Here is an 18,740-nt window from a genome sequence, read left to right on the forward strand (position 1 = left end):
GCTGAGGCGGATGGATTGCTTGAGGTCAGGAGTTTAAGACCAGCCTGGCTGACATGGTGAAACCCTATCTCTATTAAAAATACAAAAATTAGGCTGGGCATAGTGGCTCACGCCTGTAATCCCAGCACTTTGGGAGGCTGGGGCGGGCAGATCATGAGGTCAGGAGATTGAGACCATCCTGACTAACACGGTGAAACCCCGTCTCTACTAAAAATATAAAAAATTATCCAGGAGTGGTGGTGCCCACCTGTAGTCCCAGCTACTCGGGAGGCTGAGGCAGAAGAATCGCTTGAACCCAGGAGGTGGAGGTTGTAGTTAGCAGAGATCGCACTACTGCAGTCCAGCCTGGGAGACAGAGCGAGACTCCGCCCCCCAAAAATAAATACATGAAAAGCTATTTAGTGGAGTAGTTCAGAGAATAGGTTTGGAGGGTCAAGTGATGTTTAGACCTCATCTCTGCCATTTACTAACTATGTGACCTTGGGCATGCTACTTAGTCCTACAAAGCTCCAGTTTTTGTACCTGTATAATGGAGATGATGGTAATACCTACTTCCTAATATGTGAGCGTTAAAGTGGTAACACATGTAAAGCACGAGGCTCAGTGTTGGGAATGTAGTAATAGCTCAATAAGCAAACGGAAAGGCTATAGTAGCGTTCAATACATGAACAACTAAATGGGAAAGAGGTAGGGAGCAGGCATGCAAGCCGGGGACCCTTAAGATAAGCATGTGATACGGGGGAAAGGCCCTCGCAGCTCCTCCACGTCATTTATTTCATTCCCCTGGTGTCCTGTGCCATTCTCCCAGAGCCCAGTGGGAAGAATCTCTCTTCCCCTTTGTAGTCCTGCCCCTTTGCTGTTTTAGGATGTGTTTTTCTCTGTTCCAGTTACTCCACCCTTGCAATCCCATCTGCATATAAGCTTCCAGAGGCTTCTCAAAATTCTGATCCACTGATGGCACCATTGTCTTGCTCTCCAGCACTGTTAAGGATTTATTCTGTTTCTTAGCTGGGCACCGTGATGCACACCTGTAATCCCTACACTTCGGAAGGCCAAGGCAGGCAGATTGCTTGAGGCCAGGTATTCAAGACCAGCCCAGGCAACATAGTGAGATCCTGTCTCTACCAAAAAATAGAAAACATTAGCTGGACATGGTGGTGTGTGCCTGGAAGACTGAGGCAGAAGGATCGCTTGAGCCTGGGAGGTCGAGGCTTCAGTGAGCCATGATTGTGCCACTGTACTCCCGCCTGGGCAACAGAGCGAGACCCTGTCTCTCTCGAAAGAAAAGATTTATTCTGTTTCTTACTACTTCTATGTCATTTCCAGGAAATGTGGAAGAAGAAATAGAAATTGTAATTTCTCACTCTGCCATATTGAACAAGAATCTCTATGGACATTCTGAATATTTAATTCCTTTATCTTTCCTTAGATGAGAAGAAAATCCACGTGACGGTTTGAAGTCTATTTCTGCTGGCGTATCTCTGAGTGTCCCTGGTAAGGGAATTTGATTTGCTCTTCTGTGAGTACATTCCTTCCAGCCACTAGGGGAAAACGGGATCATACTCAATGAACGGCCCATGAATAGGGCAGTGGTTGTGTCTGCAGGAGTTCCTGGAGCTGGGCCAGAAGAGGAGCACATTGTCCACAAGCCCCTGCCAGCCCAGATTTATGGCTGTGGCTCTGTTAATAGCCTTTGCTTCAAGCTCCAGTGGTTTGTAAGCTCATCCCAGATCCAGAAGTGTATGTCAAATGCCTACTCTCCAGAGCCCTGGAGGAATTAATCATGAATAAAGGAGGGAAGGATGAAGGGGAACTGAGAGTCACTCACCATCCTTCCAGCCTGCAAGTGGCAGGAGGAGGCTGGGGGTTTGCTCATGTGTTAAATCCATGTGGTCCTATCTCCCCTGTCCCTGTTCTTTCTTCGATGATATCTTGAATCATTCATCTGTCATCCATCATCCATCACAATGATGCTTGAGCTTCTTCTTACCAAAGCCTTCAGCAGATCAAACGCTTGTTAATAAATCTTGAGTGCTGGCCAGACACGGTGGCTCACGCCTGTAATCCCAACACTTTGGGATGCCGAGGCAGGCAGATCACGAGGTCAAGAGATCGAGACCATCCTGGCCAACCTGGTGAAACCTCGTCTCTACTAAAAATACAAAAATTAGCTGAGCATGGTGGCAAGTGCCTGTAGTCCTAGCTACTTTGGAGGCTGAGGCAGGAGAATCGCTTGAACCTGGGAGGTAGAGGTTGCAGTGAGCTGAGATCGCACCACCGCACTCCAGCCTGGGCGACAGAGCAAGACTCTGTCACGAAAAAATTAAAAAATAATAAATAAATAAAAAATCTTGGGTGCTCTGCCAGGCATTCTCCTCGGCGTTTTACAGAATGTTGTCATTTAATGACTAATTTAAGGGACTCCATGAGGTGGGGATGTTGTTGATCCATTTTAGAGATGAGGAAACAGATGAGGGAAGGCTCAGTGACTTGCCCGAGGTCATACGGCTATTATGTGACAGAGCCAGGATTCAAGCCCAAGCAGCCTGCTTTCAGAGCTGATGATCTATTTTAGAATTAGCATGACCCTTCTAGGCTGTCTCTTCCAGTCTTCCCCAGTCATGATGCTCAGCAGGCATAAGAAGTCAATCCCTGAACTATTACCCCTTAGAGGGTGGGTGCTCTAGTGGGACTGAACAGATCCCCACCTCCGATGCTGATCTGTCTTGCTGCTTGTGTTGCCAAAGAGCCAGCTTGCCAGCAACAGAGACCAACGTGGACCGCCCCAGGATGGAACCACTCCATGTCACTTGGTAGCAACTTAGGTACGTTGGACTCTTCCAGTTTTGAAGGAGCAGCAATTCATCTTCACCGAATCGGCACCTATTCTGGGTACTGGTTTATCTTTCCTGCCCGCAAAGTCTCAGGTGTCACCATCACCCGAGAACTCACACAATGTCTGACCCACTGACAAAGGATCACTCATGACATGGTGTGGGACCCAAGGAGCCCATATATACTGAAGGAGACATAGAGGTAGTTATACGGGGCCGGGCATGGTGGCTCATGCCTGTAATCCCAGCACTTTGGGAGGCCGAGGGGGGCAGATCACAAGGTCAGGAGTTCGAGACCAGCCTGGCCAACATGGTGAAACCCCATTTCTACCAAAAATACCAAAATTAGCCAGGCATGGTGGTGTGTTCCTGTAATGCCAGCTACTCAGGAAGCTGAGGCAGAAGAATCACTTGAACCCAGGAGGCAGAGGGTGCAGTGAGCCAAGATCGTGCCACTGCACTCCAGCCTGGGTGACACAGCAAGACTCTGTCTCAAAAAAAAAAAAAAAAAAAGTGGATATATGGCCGTGGAATCCACTGGTCCTATCATATATTGTGCTATCCTGAAGATGATACCTGAGGAAACAATGGAACAGTCCTTTGAAGGTGACACTAAGGTGTCAGCTTAGAGATGATGCCTATGACCATGGGGCACTGTCCTCCAGGACACAATACCCACTCAAGTCCATTGTCATTATGATGCTTCGTTCCCAGGAGAAGAGATTCACGGATCTGGAAATGAAGGGGTTGAAGTAAGAGTAGGCTTCATTGTCATCAGTCCCAGTGACCCACGTCAGGGGATTTGTACTTCACATCCTGCAACTCCTAGGCTCTGTGGCTATAGAGGTCCTGGCTCCCGGGGAGGGAAAGCTTCCACAGGAGACCCAGCAAGAGTCCTGTAGACTCTTTTTTTTTTTCTGAGATGGAGGAGTCTCACCTTGTCACTGAGGCTGGATGGCAGTGGCGAGCTCTCAGCTCACTGCAATCCCCATCTCCTGGGTTCAAGCGAGTCTCCTGCCTCAGCCTCCCAAGTAGCTGGCATTACAGGCATGCAATACCACAACCAACTAATTTTTGTATTTTTAGTATAGGTGGGTTTCTCCATGCTGGCCAGGCTGGTCTTGAATTCCTGTCCTCAGGTGATCCACCCACCTCAGCCTCCCAAAGTGCTGGGATTACAGGCATGAGCCACTGGGCCCGGCCCCATTGGACTTTAAGCAACAGCTTCTACCCAGTAACTCTGGGCTCTTTGTGTCAAGGAAAAGAGGCAAGAAAAAGAGTCAGCATTCTGTCAGAGAAATTGATCCTAACCATCATTAACACTTAATAAGCCTCATCTCTCATAGGGGCACCCAGGTGATATACCAGACATCTCTTGATATTCCCCTGCTCAATTTTGGTGTTAAATGTTCAAGCATAGCAGCTATGGCCTAAAAGAGGCATGGTGACCAGGGACTCGAACCCCTTAGGCATGAGGTCTCGGTCACCCACCCAAGCAAACCGTCTAGATCAGTGGGAGTGCTCGCTGAAGCTGAGAGGAATCTAGAATGGGGAGCAGAGGCGGGAGACGTTGGCATCCACTGCAGCCATGAGGCCAGCAGCAATCACAGGGACTGTAGATTAGCTTGTTGCCGAAAAGAGAGTAACCAGAATCCTGGAGGAACTGTTCTTAGGTGGTGTGAACTGATTACGGTGATGGGCTGCATAACAGTTCAGTCAACAACAGACCACATATATGATGGTGGTCCCATAAGATGGTAAGGCTGTGATTTCTATTATTTATTTATTTATTTTGCAATCCTTTATTGAAGAGTACTGCTTCTTGCAAAGCAGGGCTAACTCATCGGCAGTGCACCCAAAGTTGGCCTATTTTTATCATTCTTTAATAGTGACGGGGGGTCTCACTATGTTGCCCAGGTTTATCTCAGACTCCTGGGCTCAAGTGATCCTCCTACCTCAGCCTCCCAAAGTGCTGAGATTACAGGTGTGAGGTACCATGCCCGACCTTTTTTTTTTTTTTAATTTAATACTGTGTTTTTACGGTAGGTTTTCTATGTCTAGATATGTTTAGGTACACAAATTCCATTGTGTTAGAATTGTCTGCAGTATTTAGCACCATTACATGCTGTACAGGTTTGCAGCACAGGAGCAATAGGCTACCCTGTATAGCCCAGCTGTGTAGGAGGTAGTCCCATCTAGGTTTGTATGAGGACACTCTATGATGTTTGGATGGTGACAAAATCACCAACTGATGCATTTCTCAGAACACTTCCCCATCATTAAGTGATGCACGACTATATTTGAAGCAAGTGGATCCACCCTGGACTGTGAAAGATGCTGTGATGTGCCACGTGCTCTGCCCTTCAGGACTGAGGCATTTATTCCCTCCAGAATGAGCAGGAGCGTTGCCTGCTAAGAGCTCCTAGCTGAGTCCCTTGCGGAAGTTGCCTTGGCCAAAAGTAGCTGCCTTGCCCAAGGTCATGCTCCGTCCTTCAGGGCAGCCCACCTCCGATGCCTGGTTGTTGTGAAGGTAAAACAGTCTAGCCCCCTTGCCCCAATCTGAAACACCTCTGAAGGGCCAGCTCAGCTTCTGAACCCCTGTAGGCTGAGCAGAGGCCTCTGTGGCAATGGTATTGCAACTTAGGTTCCCCCTCTGCCAGGCCTAGTTTTCTCACAGGTGTTAATCCTAGTAACCACCTGCACTGTAATCTCCATCTCAAAGCCGATTCCCCAGGATCCCATCCTAGAATAGGTACCATGGCGCTCTTGCTCAATGCTGCATCCCCAGCACTAGCAGCTCTATGTGCTCAAGAAATGTTGGTGAAATAAATGAATACACGACAAGGGATCAACCTGGTTCTCTTGCAAAATTTCCCTAAATTATTGCAACATGATTCCTTCCCTCTAACCCGTTCCACCTGTCACAGCCAGATTAATACTTCTAAAGTACCTCCGCAGCTCAAGAACTCTCAGTGGCTCCTCATCACCAATAGAATCTCTCTGGCCTGGCATTTAAGGCCTTTAGCGAGCTTCCCCTGGCCTACCTGTCCAACCTCAGCTTTTGATTTTTTTTTTTTTTTTTTTTTTTGAGACAGAGTCTCTCTCTGTCACCCAGGCTGGAGTGCAGCAGTACGATCTCAGCTCACTGCAACCCCTGCCTCCCGGGTTCAAGCGACTCTCCTGCCTCAGCCTCCCAAGTATCTGGGACTACAGGCGCCCACCACCATGCCCAGGCTAACTTTTGTATTTTTAGTAGAGATGGGGTTTCACCATGTTGCTCAGGCTGGTCTCGCGATCTATCCACCTTGGTCTCCCAAAGTGCTGGGATTACAGGTGTGAGCCACCGTGCCCAGCCAGCTTTCAATTCTTACAGATCTCATCCCTCCAAGCTGACCGACCAGACAATTAGCCTTCCCCAGCCTCAGCTACAGCTTCCTCTTTTCATGCAGTTCTCTTTCTACAAAACATCCTACATCTTCTCCAAGTCTCCTTCTGGGTCTTTCCAAATCCTTTGCCTTATTAATAGCAAGGCAATAAAATGCAAAGGTTATTGCCCAGGCGCTGGGGTTAGAAGGTCCAGGTTCATATTTCAGCTCTGCCACTTCCTGGTTGAGTTGCCTGGAGCAAGTTACTTTACCTCTCTGTGCCTCAGTTTCTTTGTCTGTAAAATGGGGTTAATAATAGAATTTACCTTCTAGGGAAAATGAGAGGTTAAAGATCATCTGGGTAAACTGTTTAGAAAAGCAACTGCCACATAGTTAACACTAAATATTGGCTATTATAATTTTTTAGGGTGGGGTCTAACACACTTTTTCTAGAATGGGCCACATAGTAAATAGTTCAGGCTTTGCAGGCCATAGATCTGCTGAAACTACTCAGTTCTGTTACTGTGGCGTGAAAGCGGCCATAGATAATACATAACTGGAGGGTGTGGCGTGTTCCAATAAAACTTTATTTACAAAACCAGTTAGCAGGTCAAATTCTGCTCATATGCCATACTTTGCCAAGCTCTGCTTCAGGGCCCATCACAAATAGGAAGTCTTCCTCAATCCCCCAGGAGACAATGGCTTCTTCCTACAGCTCTGAATATTCTCAGTACCTTAAAGTACAACCGCAACAGCAAACTAATGCCCGGGTGACATGTCGTGGGCATCACACCCTGCCTTGACTTTGGGCTAGAAGGGCGTAGGAAGCAGCGTTCATGGTGGCTAAGAGCATGGATGTTGTAGGCAGACAAACTCAGGTTCCTAGTTCTGCTTACCCACCATGTGATTCAGATAGATGATTTCACTCTCTGGGCCTCAGTTTCCCCAACTGTAAAACAGAGCTTGCAATAACACAAGAACACACACCTCTTAGGCTGCTGTGATGTGTCCAAGTGGAACAGTCAATCAATGCTAGATGTATTATTACTTCGCTTTCGCAACCTTCCAGCCACTGTGTTGTTTTGCTGTTGTTGTTGATCACAACAATAAGATAATGATGCTAGTTTCTTGCTACATCACAGCTCCTTGATCCTGGAAGCTCCGGTGTAGCCTCTCTGTATCCCTGCCCCCCACCATCTCAGCCCCTACCTCCCCACCCAGGCCATGAACAGACCTGTCAATGGGCGTCCAGGCTGCATAGCCAGCACTGGGTATTTACTTACGACTGGGGGACTCCTCCGATCCCAAAGCCCACCAGGCCCCGGAGCACCAGGATCCAGCTGTACACAGGCGCAAAAGCACTAAGGATGCCGTAGTACAGAGTCCACAGCACACTGATCTTCAGTCCCTGCGGAGAAGAAAGACACAGAATCACGAGGGCTGTTCAGCACCTCCAGGTAGCCTCGCACTGCATTGAAAGCTGCCGATGATGGGGTCACACTAAAGGGAACAACACAGCCAAGGGGGTGCTGGGGCCCTCTGTATGGGGAGTGCCAACCCATGGTGGGGGGTGAGAAAATCATGGGTCATTCTTGGTTGTCCCAATGATTGGCATTGAATGCCAATCTGGGCCCAAACATGTCGGATATTCTACAATGCAGGAGAGAAAATAGACTTGTCCTGGATCCCAACCATCTTGAATGTTCTGCCCATCATGCAGCCGAAAGTCTGTTTCTGATTATCTGCACCTACACCTTTTGTTCTGTTTCACACATTCAAGACTTTTTTTTTTTGGTGGGGGGGGGGCATAGTTTGAATATAGTTTTTCAGGAATGCAACTTTCAGGTAAGTCAAAAGAAAATTTACTTTGTTTTACCTGGAACTTTACAAAATTGTTCCTTTCAGAAAACCATGCTGTCAATGATAACACTGATTGCAGTATTTGAGCCGTTGATGGAAAGCTTCAGTGTCAGTTTCCATTCACAGTGTTTATCTATGACTAGACTGATCTAACTCTTATTTCAAAAGGTCAAATGTAAAGAAAAAGCAACGACAATATTCAATTAAATCTAAACGTATTTATAACCAGGGGCAGATCTTGACCCCCTCCTCTTGCCATCTAGACAGAGTTGTGGGTAAAGATTTGCATATTAAAAATAAATTTTATTTTATTAATGCCTTTAAAAATTTCTCTCTCCTAGTTAGAACTTCAGAACTGATTTCTTTTTTTCACTAACAAGTTTATTTTGGCATCATTATTCTAACATCTATTGTACCAGGATAAAACTATATCAAAATATAATGGTACTGAGTGATCTCTTTACTGCAAAGAATGAAACGTAATATAAAGGTGGTTTCCTGTGTTGGCAAACTCACTTTGAAGTTATTTTAATGAATGACATACTCTTACATCCTCCCAATTTGCAAACCAAACAAAGAACTTATTTCATTCTTATTTTTTATTTTGAGACAGGGTGTCATTCTGTTGCCCATGCTGGGAGTGCAGTGGTGAAATCTTGGCTCATTGCAGCCTCCACCCCCCGGGCTCAAGTGATCCTCCCACCTTAGCCTCCCGAGTAGCTGGAAACATAGATGTATGCCACCATGCCTGGCTAATTTTTGTATATTTTGTACAGGCGGGGTTTCACCATGCTGTCCACATTGTTCTGAAACTCCTGGGATCAAGTGATCCACCCACCTCATCGTCCAAAATATGAGCCACCACGCCCGGCTGATTTCTTTTTTAAAGTATGTGAGTGACTAGGTTATTTTATCTTTGAAAAATTTTTTCTGGATAGTTAAGAAGGCATTATTCAAATTGCTCTTTTTTTTTTTTTTTTTTTGAGCTGGAGTTTTGCTCTTGTCACCCAGGCCGGAGTCCAATGGCATGATCTCAGTTCACTGCAACCTCCACCTCCCGGTTCAGGCAATTCTTCTGCCTCAGCCTCCCGAGTAGCTGGGATTACAGGCGTGTGCCACCATGCCCAGCTAATTATATATTTTTAGTAGAGACGGGCTATCTCCATGTTGGTCAGGATGGTCTCGAACTCCCGACCTCAGGTGATCTGCCCGCCTCGGACTCCCAAAGTACTGGGATTACAGGTGTGAGTCACTGTGCCCAGCCCTCAAATTGTTTACTTTTTAAAAGAAATGGAGTGTTGCTATGTTGCCCACTTTGATCTTGAACTCCTGAGTTCAAGGGGTCCTCCTGCCTCAGTCTCCTGAGTAGCTGGGATTACAGAGGCAAATTTTTCACATTGTTAAAGTAAAGGAAACATGTGTTCAATAGGGTCAAGAACCACAGAGGGACATGATGCTTCAAGACAAACAAAGGTCTGGGCACGGTGGCGCACATCTGTAATCCCAGCACTTTGGGAGGCTGAGGCCAGTGAATCACTTGAGGCCAGGAGTTTGAGACCAGCCTGGCCAACACGGTGAAGCCCTGACTCTAATAAAAATGCAAAAATTAGCCAGGCGGTGTGCTGGGTGCCTGTAGTCCCAGCTACTCGGAAGTCAGAGGCAGGAGAATTGCTTGAACCCGGGAGGTGGAGGTTGCAGTGAGCCAAGATCATGCTGCTGCACTGCGGCCTGAGCAACAGAGTGAGACTCCATCTAAAAAAAAAAAAAAACAAACATGGCACATATTCCTGGAGTTTAATTACCCACATGGATTTAAAAAAAAAATAAGGGTAAACAAATACAATTATGACAGGGTAGAATGCAAATGTCACGTGAATTTTCAATCTGCTGTGTGAGGTTTGGGGCAGGCCTCTCTCTGCAATACTCTTCCCTGAACTCCAAGGGTGAGTTCACCTTCCTGTTCCCCTGGGAACACTTCAGGGGGAAAGTAGGAAACATACTGATGTTTTGCTTTAAGATATTAAACTGAATTAAAGGAGATGAGTGAGGAAATTTGGAGGCCTACGAGATGATTTCATGTCTTTTAGAAAACGACTTTAGGTGGCAGAGAGAATCTTTTAAATAATTTTGCATCTCCTTGCAAGGAAGTTATTTGTTTTTCATTTCAGTCACTTTTATGATTACGTCAAAGAGAAAGAGTCCATGAGGTGCCAGTCTCACCTATTTTTATTTATTTATTTATTTTTGACGTGTAGTCTTGCTCAGTTGCCCAGGCTGCAATGCAGTGGCTCACTCACTGCACCTCAGCTCGCTGCACCTCAGCTCACGGCAACCTCTGCCTCCTGGATTCAAGCGATTCCCCTGCCTCAGCCTCCTCTTGCGCCACCATGTCCAGCTAAGTTTTATGTTTTTAGTAGAGAAGGGGTTTCGCCATGTTGGCCAGGCCAGTCTCGAACTCCTGGACTCAAGCAATCCACCTGCCTCAGCCTCCGAAAGTGCTAGGATTACAGGCATCAGCCACCACACCCAGCCAACACCTTTTAAACATAGCTGCTCTGCTCTCTGTTTAACACAGAAGGCACTGGGGCAACCATAACCACTTAGAATTTAATAACATTGTTTTGTTTCTGTTGCATTTCTTTTTGCAGACATTTCCTACTTAAGGCAATTGCTATTGATCTTCCAATTAAGACTCTATAGTTTCATATCCAAAAATATATTAAAGTTTTTTTTATTAGCCCCATATTACAGGTGATAGATTTTTAAACAGCAATTTGATATAAAGAAAGTTATTAAGGTCTGGGCAAGGTGGCTCATGCCTGTCCTCCCAGCACTTTAAGAGATTGAGGCAAAAGGATCACTTGAGGCTAGGAGTTTGAGACCAATCTGGGCAACACGGTGAGACCTTTGGTCTACAAAAATTAAATTAAAAAAAAAAAAAAAGAAAAAAGCAGAAAGATATTAAGTGCATAAGATTATAAGTGGCTGAGGATTTACTAAAGTCCAGGAAGTGATGATCATAACAAAGCAACACTTTTGCACTCCTAAATCCATAACGTCGGTACTGGCCACGCAGACATTTAATTCCTTTCGTTTGGTTTAAGCTAACTTAATAGGGACTTTCTTCCTTGAAATCCAAGGAGTCTTGAATCAAATACAAGACTTAATTAGCAGCCGTGGGAGAAAAGAAGGCACCGAGACCAGCACATGGGAGTTAACCCTCCTTCAAGGTCCACTGGGAGCTGGATTACCCTGCTGCCAGGCAGCAGAGACACGCTAATCGGTCCTGTTTGGTCACAGCAGGTTGCAGCTGGCTCTGCATTTGTCCGCTGCTGCCAGGGCTTTCCAGCCGCCCCAAAATGAGGGCTCAGCAACCCTGTGTAAGGACTGCCATGGCCATTACAAAAGCAGGGGTACTGCCAGCCAGCTCCACCCAAGAGCTTGTTTGGGACTCTGCAGAAATGTCTCCTGGGCCTTTGGGCTTCTCATTAACTATGACTGTCATTCTGTCTAATATCTGTTCTGCCCTTTACAAATCGAGAGCTCCTTCCTTCCTTCCTTCTTTCCTTCTTCTCTCTCTCCCTTCTTTCTTTTTACATTTATTGAGCATCCCCTGTATATCAGGCTCCAGGGGTGGATGCATAGGCATTATGCATTCATTAATTTGCTCATTCAGTTACTCATTCAATAAGCATGTATTGAGCACCTGCTGTATACCAGACACTGATATATATTCTTCGTCCATCCATTCATTTATTCAATAAACATATGTTGAGCACCTGCTGTGTACCCAGCATTAAAGATATATATTAATCATCCATTCATGCATAAAATATGCATATATTGAACACCTGCTGTTTGTTAGGCCCTGGGCTATCGTAGGGAAAATGACAGCCAGAATCTCTGACTTCATGGAACTTTCATTTGCATTTCATTAACCACTGTCTCATCGTCACACTGGATCCCCACAGCAGCCCTGTGAACAAAGGTTGTTATTTTCATGTCTACTTTACAAATTAGCATGGCAAGGGCCAAAGTAGTTGAGCAATTTGCTGAAGACCAGTAAGAGGTGCCAAAATTGGAGCCAGAACTTCCAACTTTGGATGAGCCACTCCCTTCCTCTAGAGCCTTTGATGGCTCCCGGTTACCACTGACAGAAAACATAAATCCACAATGCAAGTGTAACACAGCAAGGATCGGGGGGCCTGGCAGAATTACAGAGAACCTGACCTGTCCTGTCAGCCTCTGTTCAACTCTAGCCAAAAGTTACCATGACAAAATGTGGGTTCCAGGCTTCCAGATTACCTGATTTTTTAAAAAATCATAACTTTATTTTTAAGAAAGAAGTCATTTTTGAAATGGAGGCAACTGATTCAAAATCCTATAAAACTTTGTGTAGGATAAATAAAACGCATGGGGGGGCCATGTTTGGTGGATGGGTTACAGTTTGTAACTTGTAGCTTAGAAAGCCTGGTGCCCCGTGAGCCAAATATGGCAAGTGGTATTCTCTAATATGTTCAACCAAAGGAAAATAGTCACAGGTGGAGGAGTCCCAAGGATCCTCAGAGGCAGTCCTAGTGCCTGCCAGATACCTCTACTTCCTTCTTAAAGATAACATAGACCTAATGACTTTTGAACTAGACAGTGACCTCTCCATACTGTTTTTTTTTTTTTTTTCAGACAGAGTCTTGCACTGTCACCAGGCTGGAGTGCAGTCATATGATCTCAGCTCACAGCAACCTCCGCCTCCTGAGTTCAAGTGATTCTCCTGCCTCAGCCTCCTGAGTAGCTGGGATTATAGGCACACGCCACCATGCCCAGCTAATTTTGTATATTTTTAGTAGAGACGGAGTTTCACCATGTTGGCTAGGATGGTCTCAATCTCTCGACCTCATGATCTGCCCACCTTGGCCTCCCAAAGTGCTGGGATTACAGGTCCATACCATATTCTAAGTGTATTATACTCTTCCTCCCTCCCTCCCTCCCTCCCTCCCTTCCTTCCTTCCTTTCCTTCCTTCCCTCTCTCCCTCCCTTCCTTCCTTCCTTCCTTTCCTTTCCTTTTTTAGAGATGACATCTTGCTCTGTCACCCAGGCTGGAGTACAGTGGCACGATCATAGCTCACTGCAGCCTTGAACTCCTAGACTCAAGCAATCCTCTCACCTCAGCCCCCAAGTAGCCTGGACCACAGGCATGTGCCACCACACCTGGATACATTTGCTTATTTAATCCCCCCATTCAAATGCCTATGACGGAGTATTTTGCAGATGGGGAAACTGAAGCTCAGAGAGGTGAAGCATCTTGCTCAAGGTAACCTCAGTCAACAGGGGTGCACTGTGATATAAACCTGGATGTGTTTACCTCCATGTCTTCAAGACCACACACCTACAGTTGCCTTCGCCTTTCCGTGGCCACCACAAACTCCCAGGTGGTAGAAACTTCTGTAGGAACCAAAGTGGCTCCCTGAGTCCTAACCCTGCATGTGAATGCCCCACAGTATCACACAGTGAACGGCCTGGCAGGAATCTTGTAGCTAAGCTAGGGCGGATCTAGGAGGTTCTCGGTGGTTGCCAAGGCTCACCAGCTGCCTGGCTTGCCCAGTTCCTGGGGGAATTCTGGGGAAGCTTTATAATTAGAATCTGATCTGTCCTTCCTGAGGCTGGGCCAGAATTCCATGCTGGGGAGGAGGAAGCTCTGCAATCTGGGGACACTTTCTCTCTCTCTCTGGTCAGGCCGGTTTCATGTTGGGTGTGGAATTTGTCATGCTGGTTGGGAGAACTGGTGGGACACCATATGGGCAGCCCTCCTGGGCATCATCTCTTTCGGATGAATGAATGTTCAACTAATCAATGAAAATCTGGGGAATAAAATTAAGTTATGTCTCCCAGCAGCCATGGTCAGGGTTAAGGGTGTGGACCCTGGAGCCAGGCGTGCCTGCATTTCAGTGCTGGCATTGCCATTTACAGACACCACAAGCTTGGCAAATGATAGGTATAATAATGGACATTTATGTAATTTCCTCTGTGCCAAGAGCTTTATGTACAAGAGCCATTTACTCCTCATAACAGCCCTATGGGAGAAGCTATGATTATCCCACCTACAGATGAGAAAACAGACACAGAGAAGTTGAATAGCTTGCCCAGTATACAGCCTTTAAGTAGAGGAGCTGGGATTTGAACCTGAGCAGCCTGGCCTCAAAACCCATGCTTTTTACAATGACACTGCATTATTTCATTTGTCAAAATGAGTTTGTTAGGTAAATATTGAAATGAGGGCTGAGCAGGCCCAGGAGATGAAGAAAGATCATGAAGAACGGATGCCATATCGCTACAACTTGGTGATACTGTCTGCACATGTTCTCTAGAGCCTGGTTTCTCAACCTCAGCACCACCAACATCTTGGACTGGGTCACTCTTTGTGGTGGGGGCTGTCCCATGCACTGTGGGCTGTGGAGCAGAATCCTAGGCCCCTATGCACTGGATACCACTAGCACACCCCTCCCCCAAGGTGTGACAATCAAAAAGGTCTCTAGACATTGCTAAGTCCCCCCAGCTCTGCACTGAGAACTACCATTCTGGAAGGTGCCAAAATACGGTTACAATCTGAAAACCCCTCTATAAATCTCTTTAAAATCCCAGCTTAGAGCTGTCTCCTCTAAGGCCCCTCACAAACATGAAGATGTCCATATGGGAACACCACGTGAATTAATGCCCCTAGTGGCAGAGTGAATATACTCTTCCAAGGGAAGTTAGGATCCTACAGCAAAAACCTTTGTGAACTTTCCAGGTCAACAACGAACATTCATCAGTTGAGGCAGTTGCTACTCTGGAGAGGATAAGAAAATAGCAGAGAGTGGAAACGAGGAGGTCTGGTTCTCATCCACCCCAGCTCAGTCACTCAAGAAGTATTTATTGATATTGTGCACTCTGAGCCAGGGAGGTCAGGCTCTGGGGTCAACTCAGTGGACAAAACAAATGCAGCCCCTTTCCTTGTGGAGTTTACTAAATTCCCTCCACACTCTTCAGTCCTGTGCCTGTGGCAGACATCACTAATCAATCACAGCACTGTCCCGCTAAGCTTTCTGACTCAAGTCCCTGTTTCTGGCATCCTCTAATAAATGATTAGAACAGACACAGGACAAAAACCCACTTGCCCTTTCATTTTGGGGATTCAATGAATGGTAGCTATGTGTATCTATGTTATCTAATCCTACCTCCTCTAATATAAATAAGGAAATTTTGGCCCTAGACGAGGAGTGGCTTGCTTTAGTCATGCAGCGTTGGATCTAAGCCCAAAGTTAAGGTATTTTTACTTGTTTTCCCTTATATTCCTCACTGCTTTATGCTTCAGCAATTGGATAGCAGAATTTGGGGTTCCGCAAATTTCCTCATTATGGATTCCTGAATGTGTGTGTGTGTGTGCATGTGTGTGCGTGTGCGCACATGTGTGCATGTCTGTTGCAGGAACAAATTAATGAATTTTATTTTTTTCAGACAGAATCTTGCTCTGTTGCCCAGGCTAGAGTGCAACGGCACAATCTCGGCTCACTGCAGCCTCTGCCTCCCAGATTCAAGCAATTCTCCTGCCTTAGCCTCTCAAGTAGCTGGCACTACAGGTACCCACCACTGTGCCTGGCTAAATTTTGTATTTTTTATAGAGATGGGGTTTTCCCATATTGCCCAGGCTGGTCTCAAACTCCTGAGCTCAGGTGATCTGTCTGCCTTGGCCTCTCAAAGTGCTGGGATTACAGGCCTGAGCCACCACAACTGGCTTCCTTTGTTTATTTTAAAGGCTTGAAGATTAACATTGGGTTCAGCCTCAGATACCCACGGTTTTACAGCTCTTTTAACTGCTGCTCAGCTCCACCAAAACAAAAACGATTCTATTTCATTTTCAGAGGTGTTTTTTTCCCTTCTATCCTTCCTTCCTTCCTCCTTCCCTCCTTCCTTTCTTCCTTTTCTTCTTTCCCTCCCTTCCTCACTCTCTCTCCCTACCACCTTCCTTTCTTCCTCTCTCCCTCCTTTCCTGCCTCTCTCCCTTTCTCCTTTCCTCTTTCCCCCTTTTCTTTTCTTTTTTTCCTGAGATGACGTTTCACTCTTGTTGCCCAGGCTGGAGTGCAATGGCGCAGTGTTGCTCCTGAGTCGCTGTGATTACAGGTATGTGGCACGACGCCTGGCTAATTTTGTATTCTTAGTAGAGATGGGACTTCACCATGTTGGTCAGGCTGTTCTTGAGCTCCTGACCTCAGGTGATCTGCATGAGCCACCATGCCCGGCCCCTCTTTTCTTCCTTCCCTCCCTCTGTCCCCTTTCCCTCCCTCCCTTCTTCTTTCCTTCTTCCCTTCTTTTTTTCCCTCTCTCTCCCTCCCTCCCTCCTTCCTTCCTTCCTCCTCCTTCCCTTTTTCCTTTCCCCCTTTCCCATCCCTCCCTCCTTTCTCTCCCTCCCTCCCTCCTTCCTTCCTGTCCTGTCCCACTTGTTCATTCTTCCAACCAGGAAATCACAATGCCATCACTCATATGCTCCAGCAACAGGAAGTGGGTGGGAGGGCCGATGGGGGCAGGATCTAGAGAGCTGCCACTGAGGACAAGAGTAATTCCTTCTTGGGTTAACTGGGAGGTGGGAATACCAGCTTTTACTTCCTTTAGGAGCCCGGGAGAGGCCTTCCCAACTGCCCTCTCCAGCCCCATCACCAACGAAGACCATGAGGGCCATCGTGGCTGCATTTAGTTTCCAACCTTCTGCCTCCGGACTTATATTCTTGACAGTTATACTGAGCACCATTTCCTAGCTGTTATGTTGATCACTATCTTCCAGGTGTCTGCTGGCCCAAGTTTCCTGCGCAGTAGCAGTGAGAGGGAATGCAGCAGGAGTCTGCCTCCTCTAAGGCATTGCTGGAACATTCACTCATTCATCGAGCCATCGCCTGCCTCTAGAGCACCTACACATTCAAGCCACTGGCATCACAGTGAAAACGAAGCACTAGATCTAGAATGAGCAAGGCCTGGTTCTGTGACACACAAACTGTGTGGCCCTGGGTAAGTTGCCCGCTCTCTGTGCCTCAGTTTCCTCTTCTGTCAAGTCAGAGTGATAACAGCACCTACTTCAATGGTTATTATGGGGATTGGATGAGCTAATGCATGAACCACACTTTGTATCATGCCTGCTAGACAAGGCAGTATTTTATTTTAGGCCCATGACTTGCTAGTTGTAGTGGAGATTGCCTGTTACCTACTGAGCATCCAGATCGCACTTCTTCCTTCCTAACAGAATTCTAGATTTGTTCAGGTAGCCCGTTCCCAGCTCCAGTAGTAGATTATTCTTAGTCTAAGCCAATCATTTTCAAAGTGTGGTCCCAAGACTAGCAGCATTGATATTGCATGGGGACTTGTCAGAAATGCTATACTTGGGCCAGGCGTGGTGGTTCACACCTGTAATCCTAGCACTTTGGGAGGGCAAGGTGTGTGGATCACAAGGTCAGGAGTTCAAGACCAGCCTACCCAAGATGGTGAAACCTTGTCTGTACTAAAAATACAAAAATTAGCCAGGCATGGTGGTACATGCCTGTAATCCCAGCTGCTCGGGAGGCTGAGGCAGAGAATTGCTTAAACCCAACAGGTGGAGGTTGCAGTGAGCCGAGATCGCGCCACTGTACTCCAGCCTGGGTGACAGAGTAAGACTCACTCTCAAAAAAAAAAAGCTATGCTTGGAGTTTCGGTTTACACGTGTCCTGTGCCTACCACGTGCCTGCTATTGTCCAAAGTGATTACACAGTGGCTCACGTCTGTAACCCCAGCACTTTGGAAGGCTGAGGTGGGAGGACTGCTTGAGGCCAGGAGTTTGAGTCTAGCCTGGGCAACATAGTGAGACCCTGTCTCTCTATAAATATAAATATTAAAAAACAATTAGCTGGGCATGGCGGGACAAGTCTTGTCCCAGCTACTTGGGAGGCTGAGGTGGGAGGATTGCTTGAGTCCAGGAGGTCAAGGCTGCAGTGAGCTATGATTGCACCTCTGCCTGGGCAACAGAGCAAGATCTTGTCTCAAAAAACAAAAACAAACCCAAAAGAAACAGTGATTTACACCTCAATTAACCCTAATTCACCTCTATTTACCCTACAGTACAGGTTCTGTTATTTTCTTCTTTATACATATTAGGAAATGGATGATCAGAGAGGTCAATTTGGCTGGGTGCGGTGGCTCACGCCTGTAATCCCAGCACTTTGGGAGGCCATGGTGGGCGGGTCACTTGAGGTCAGGAGTTCGAGACTAGCCTGGCCGACATGGTGAAACCCCGTCTCTACTAAAAATACAAAAATTAGCCAGGGGTGGTGGCAGGTGCCTGTAATCCCAGCTGCTTAGGTGGCTGAGGCAAGAGAATCACTTGAACCCAGGAGACAGAGGTTTCAGTGAGCCGAGACTGCATGATTGTACTCCATCCTGGATGACAGAGCAAGACTCTGTCTAAAAAAAAAAAAAAAAAAAAAAAATCAATTTGCTCACCCAAGGTCATACAGCCAGGAGTGGCAAAATTGAGACTGAACCCAGGTCTTCAAGGTCCTGAGCTGTAAGGTCTCTCTTCCTTCTTGTTTGCAAAACCGTTTCATATCATGTCTGAGCTCTCCCAAAAGCTGGCTGGAAGATAAGCATCCTAGCACAGATAGTTATGTGAGCAGTGATTGCAGTA

The 18,740-nt window shown here is 46.6% G+C and overlaps 1 protein-coding gene across 2 annotated transcripts in view; it reads right to left on the reverse strand.

The window, feature by feature from the left end:
* SVOP (SV2 related protein) overlaps window positions 1–18,740 on the reverse strand; it is a 103,963-nt gene that overhangs the window by 45,872 nt on the left and 39,351 nt on the right. For both annotated transcript variants that reach the window (XM_032300715.1, XM_032300706.1), the window contains one exon: window positions 7,483–7,607. In XM_032300715.1, coding sequence (XP_032156606.1) covers window positions 7,483–7,607 — 125 coding nt within the window. The remainder of the gene's footprint in view (window positions 1–7,482; window positions 7,608–18,740) is intronic.

The sequence above is a fragment of the Sapajus apella genome, unplaced genomic scaffold (assembly GCF_009761245.1).
Source record: "Sapajus apella isolate SASKATOON/1434 unplaced genomic scaffold, GSC_monkey_1.0 scaffold2, whole genome shotgun sequence".
NCBI classification, from domain to species: domain Eukaryota; kingdom Metazoa; phylum Chordata; class Mammalia; order Primates; family Cebidae; genus Sapajus; species Sapajus apella.